The sequence below is a fragment of the Xyrauchen texanus genome, chromosome 40 (genome assembly GCF_025860055.1).
Source record: "Xyrauchen texanus isolate HMW12.3.18 chromosome 40, RBS_HiC_50CHRs, whole genome shotgun sequence".
Classification (NCBI taxonomy): domain Eukaryota; kingdom Metazoa; phylum Chordata; class Actinopteri; order Cypriniformes; family Catostomidae; genus Xyrauchen; species Xyrauchen texanus.
In genome coordinates, this window is record NC_068315.1 from 1,716,186 (window position 1) to 1,721,185 (window position 5,000).

The 5,000-nt window shown below is 41.8% G+C and overlaps 1 protein-coding gene across 2 annotated transcripts in view; it reads right to left on the reverse strand.

Annotated features, from left to right (window-relative positions):
* LOC127633722 (sphingomyelin synthase-related protein 1-like) overlaps window positions 1-5,000 on the reverse strand; it is a 27,869-nt gene that overhangs the window by 8,776 nt on the left and 14,093 nt on the right. For both annotated transcript variants that reach the window (XM_052113002.1, XM_052113001.1), the window contains exon 3: window positions 2,227-2,497. In XM_052113002.1, the coding sequence (XP_051968962.1) occupies window positions 2,227-2,497 (271 nt within the window). The remainder of the gene's footprint in view (window positions 1-2,226; window positions 2,498-5,000) is intronic.

Sequence of the window (5,000 nt, forward strand, 5' to 3'; positions counted from 1 at the left end):
GTGTGTGTGTGTATGTATATATATATATATATATATATATATATATATATATATATATATATATATATATATATATATATACAGTGAGGAAAATAAGTATTTGAACACCCTGCTATTTTGCAAGTTCTCCCACTTAGAAATCATGGAGGGTCTGAAATTGTCATCGTAGGTGCATGTCCACTGTGAGAGACATAATCTAAAAAAAATCCAGAAATCACAATATATGATTTTTAACTATTTATTTGTATGATACAGCTGCAAATAAGTATTTGAACACCTGTCTATCAGCTAGAATTCTGACCCTCAAAGACCTGTTAGTCTGCCTTTAAAATGTCCACCTCCACTCCATTTATTATCCTAAATTAGATGCACCTGTTTGAGGTCGTTAGCTGCATAAAGACACCTGTCCACCCCATACAATCAGTAAGAATCCAACTACTAACATGGCCAAGACCAAAGAGCTGTCCAAAGACACTAGAGACAAAATTGTACACCTCCACAAGGCTGGAAAGGGCTACGGGGAAATCGCCAAGCAGCTTGGTGAAAAAAGGTCCACTGTTGGAGCAATCATTAGAAAATGGAAGAAGCTAAACATGACTGTCAATCTCCCACGGACTGGGGCTCCATGCAAGATCTCACCTCGTGGGGTCTCAATGATCCTAAGAAAGGTGAGAAATCAGCCCAGAACTACACGGGAGGAGCTGGTCAATGACCTGAAAAGAGCTGGGACCACCGTTTCCAAGGTTACTGTTGGTAATACACTAAGACGTCACGGTTTGAAATCATGCATGGCACGGAAGGTTCCCCTGCTTAAACCAGCACATGTCAAGGCCCGTCTTAAGTTTGCCAATGACCATTTGGATGATCCAGAGGAGTCATGGGAGAAAGTCATGTGGTCAGATGAGACCAAAATAGAACTTTTTGGTCATAATTCCACTAACCGTGTTTGGAGGAAGAAGAATGATGAGTACCATCCCAAGAACACCATCCCTACTGTGAAGCATGGGGGTGGTAGCATCATGCTTTGGGGGTGTTTTTCTGCACATGGGACAGGGCTGACTGCACTGTATTAAGGAGAGGATGACCGGGGCCATGTATTGCGAGATTTTGGGGAACAACCTCCTTCCCTCAGTTAGAGCATTGAAGATGGGTCGAGGCTGGGGCTTCCAACATGACAATGACCCGAAGCACACAGCCAGGATAACCAAGGAGTGGCTCTGTAAGAAGCATATCAAGGTTCTGGCGTGGCCTAGCCAGTCTCCAGACCTAAACCCAATAGAGAATCTTTGGAGGGAGCTCAAACTCCGTGTTTCTCAGCGACAGCCCAGAAACCTGACTGATCTAGAGAAGATCTGTGTGGAGGAGTGGGCCAAAATCCCTCCTGCAGTGTGTGCAAACCTGGTGAAAAACTACAGGAAACGTTTAATTGCAAACAAAGGCTACTGTACCAAATATTAACATTGATTTTCTCAGGTGTTCAAATACTTATTTGCAGCTGTATCATACAAATAAATAGTTAAAAATCATACATTGTGATTTCTGGATTTTCTTTTTAGATTATGTCTCTCACAGTGGACATGCACCTACGATGACAATTTCAGACCCCTCCATGATTTCTAAGTGGGAGAACTTGCAAAATAGCAGGGTGTTCAAATACTTATTTTCCTCACTGTATATATATATATATATATGTACACACACACACACACATGTATATTAGTTTACATGCATAATTTGTACTATTTACAAGTGCTAACATTGATATGTTGAACACATGCTAATTCCGTACTGTCTCTTTAAGACTACCGGCATCAGCCAGTGAGCGTATATTAACGTGGAGTTGCACGGTTTATTTGTGCATCCGTGCTATGTGCTAATTAAAATGAAATGTTTCTTAGTCGCATAGCGATAAGTCATTTACTCGCATTGTAGCGGGTTTCCACATAAAATAAAAGATCGATCTTGGGATTTATGAATAGATCACGAACTATGCCGCCACGGACACGCCGTTCAAAGAAAACTCAAAAGCTTCACAATTCAGCAACGCCAAGTCCTTTAGATTAGAATAACAAAAAGTTATACAATAAAATGATGACTGAGGCATAACGTCTCCTTGTGTGTTCCACATATGGGTTTGGAATGACATGAGGGTGAGTAAATTATGACATAATCTTAATTTTTGGGTAAACTGTTCCTTTAACAAGCTTCATATCAACTTGGACTCACCTGTCCAGGAAGATGTCAGGTAGTGGTGGGTATGTCCTCATGTCTGGCACTCGCTCATGTACGATCACCATGACGAATGACGTGAAACCAAAGACGAAGACCACGTAGACGGAGCTGATGATGGTTTTCCAGTACTCCGGGTCCAGTCTCCGCGGCTGCTGCTTGTATTTGCCGTTGTTGTACTGGTGATACTGGTCACCACTCAGAGAGTCCAATACAGCGTTACAATCACGCACAGAGTCGCCGCCGTTACACAACCAATCCACTCCACCTGTACATGAATGAATGCACAGATATTTTGAGGTTGAACAGCAGATCTTGGGAAAGTTGTTTCATATCTATTTATGCTCAGAAGTTTATTTATTAAAGTTAATTTTCCACACCTTCAAAATAATAGACGGCAGTCATGGAATTAGCCCACAATATAAAAATCCTCATTTCTGTGCGCAAAGATGACTTAAATAAAAAATAAATAAACAATACTAGGAGAAAAGATTTAGTGTGCTTTTTAGGAACACTAACAGCACGATTCAATACAATTATTGTTTAGCTTATTTTTGAAAAAATGCAAGAAAATTCCCTGTATTAAATTGAATAAATTACCAAACAAAAAAAGCATTAAATAAAAAATACAAAAATTACCAAACTAAAAAATTATATTGTTATCAGAACTATTTGTCCAATGCCGAGTTCACTTTCAGAAAACTTTTAAAGATTTTAAAATCGAACCCTCTTTACCTCGGATCGCATTTGCTGAGCTTCTTCAGAAAATGTCATTTTGGCTCCAAAGTGCGTCGACCCACCCCTGATCGGCTCCAAAGTGCGTCGACCCACCGGGAAAATGCCCGGTATGCCAGATTACCAGTCCAGCCCTGATCGGCTCCAAAGTGCGTCGACCCACCGGGAAAATGCCCGGTATGCCAGATTACCAGTCCAGCCCTGATAGGCTCCAAAGTGCGTCGACCCACCGGTAAAATGCCCGGTATGACAGATTATAGTCCAGCCCTGAACAGGGCATGATGATTCGTTTTCGGGTCGGCACCGGTGGCAACCTGCGATAGGCGCAACATCAGGACCAATATTACAGTCCTATAAGAAGGACAACTGATCCATTTAGATTTTATCAGTACTCTTTATCCACAAATACTCTCCAGAGGAAAAACAATTATGGACATCTGGGAGGCGAAAGGTACACAATTAACGATATACACACATTTCTGTATGGAAACGCCTTCCTTTTGCGATAAACCAAAACATATACGGCAAAGTGTTTTTTTAAGCATGACATCATCACTCACACCCTTTTTATCGATAAAAGGCCATTTGAATGGAAACATGCAGAAGACGGCAACACCTTTTTCACAACACCTTTTTTTTTTTTTTACGTATTTTCACAAAACAGCGCGAAAAGTCGCTGGAAGCTTGATTACTGATAAAGTGGCAAACAATAAATCCGTTCTTGATAAAGCTTCGTTTTTAGACTTTTGTTTTTGTCTATTTCTACTGGTGAAACAAATACATATATGACGATGAAAGCCAAAATATTAATGGATCAATATTTACTGAGTAATCCATTATTTTGAAGGGGGTCAAATGACAGTTTTCTCCTTTGATTTGTGCAAAACTACAGGTCAAAAAATAACATTAGAAAGGTTTCAATGTCATGATTTTATTTTTACATAAATATAAGTAGATCAATTACTAAAATCAATTGACTTCAGCAACACTTGTTGCATTAAATGCCAATGGCGTGAGTCCGAAAATGGGAAAAAGCCAAACTGGATTGTGCAACCTTAAAGCCCAGGGCCACCCCACGGCAGTCATGGGCCCCTGGGCACACACTGGCCCCATGAGCCCGGTCGGTAATCCATCCCCAAGTGGAAATTTAGGTGCATTATCCTGCATTTTTAAGCATGTCTTCCAAGGGTGACTGCTATGAGAACACCCATGACAGAGGTCTGCACGGGCCTTAAAATGAAACCCAAACCCGAACCTGACCCGTACCTGAAACCGTGTGGCCTCAACATGCCTTTTTGACAATTTGAAGTTCTTTTTAACTTGACATGGTGTTTAAAATTTGCCGGTCCTGCACAAGACGCTGAAGAAAAAGCGAGACGTGGTGCAAATGTCAAAGACATTCGTCCAGCATGTGTTTACATAGGAAAACAACGGGAAAAGGTCTGCAATAACATAGCGCTATTTAAACTTAGCGGTATTACATTTATGCATTTTGCAGACGCTTTTATCCAAAGCATATTACTTATTACTTAAGCGGTTTACACTGTGACTCATTCACCCATTCTCACACACACTCACTCACTCACTCACTCTCTCTCGCTCTCTCACACACACTCACTCACTCACTCTCTCTCTCTCGCTCTCTCACACACACTCACTCACTCACTCTCTCTCTCTCTCGCTCTCTCACACACACTCACTCACTCACTCACTCACTCACTCTCTCTCTCTCGCTCTCTCACACACACTCACTCACTCTCTCTCTCTCTCTCTCTCTCACACACACTCACTCACTCTCTCTCTCTCTCGCTCTCTCACACACACTCACTCACTCACACACTCACACACTCACTCACTCACTCTCTCTCGCTCGCTCTCTCACACACACACACTCACTCACTCACTCTCTCTCTCTCGCTCTCTCGCTCTCTCACACACACTCACTCACTCACTCTCTCTCTCTCGCCTCTCACACACACTCACTCACTCACTCTCTCTCTCTCTCGCTCTCACACACTCACTCACTCACTCACACA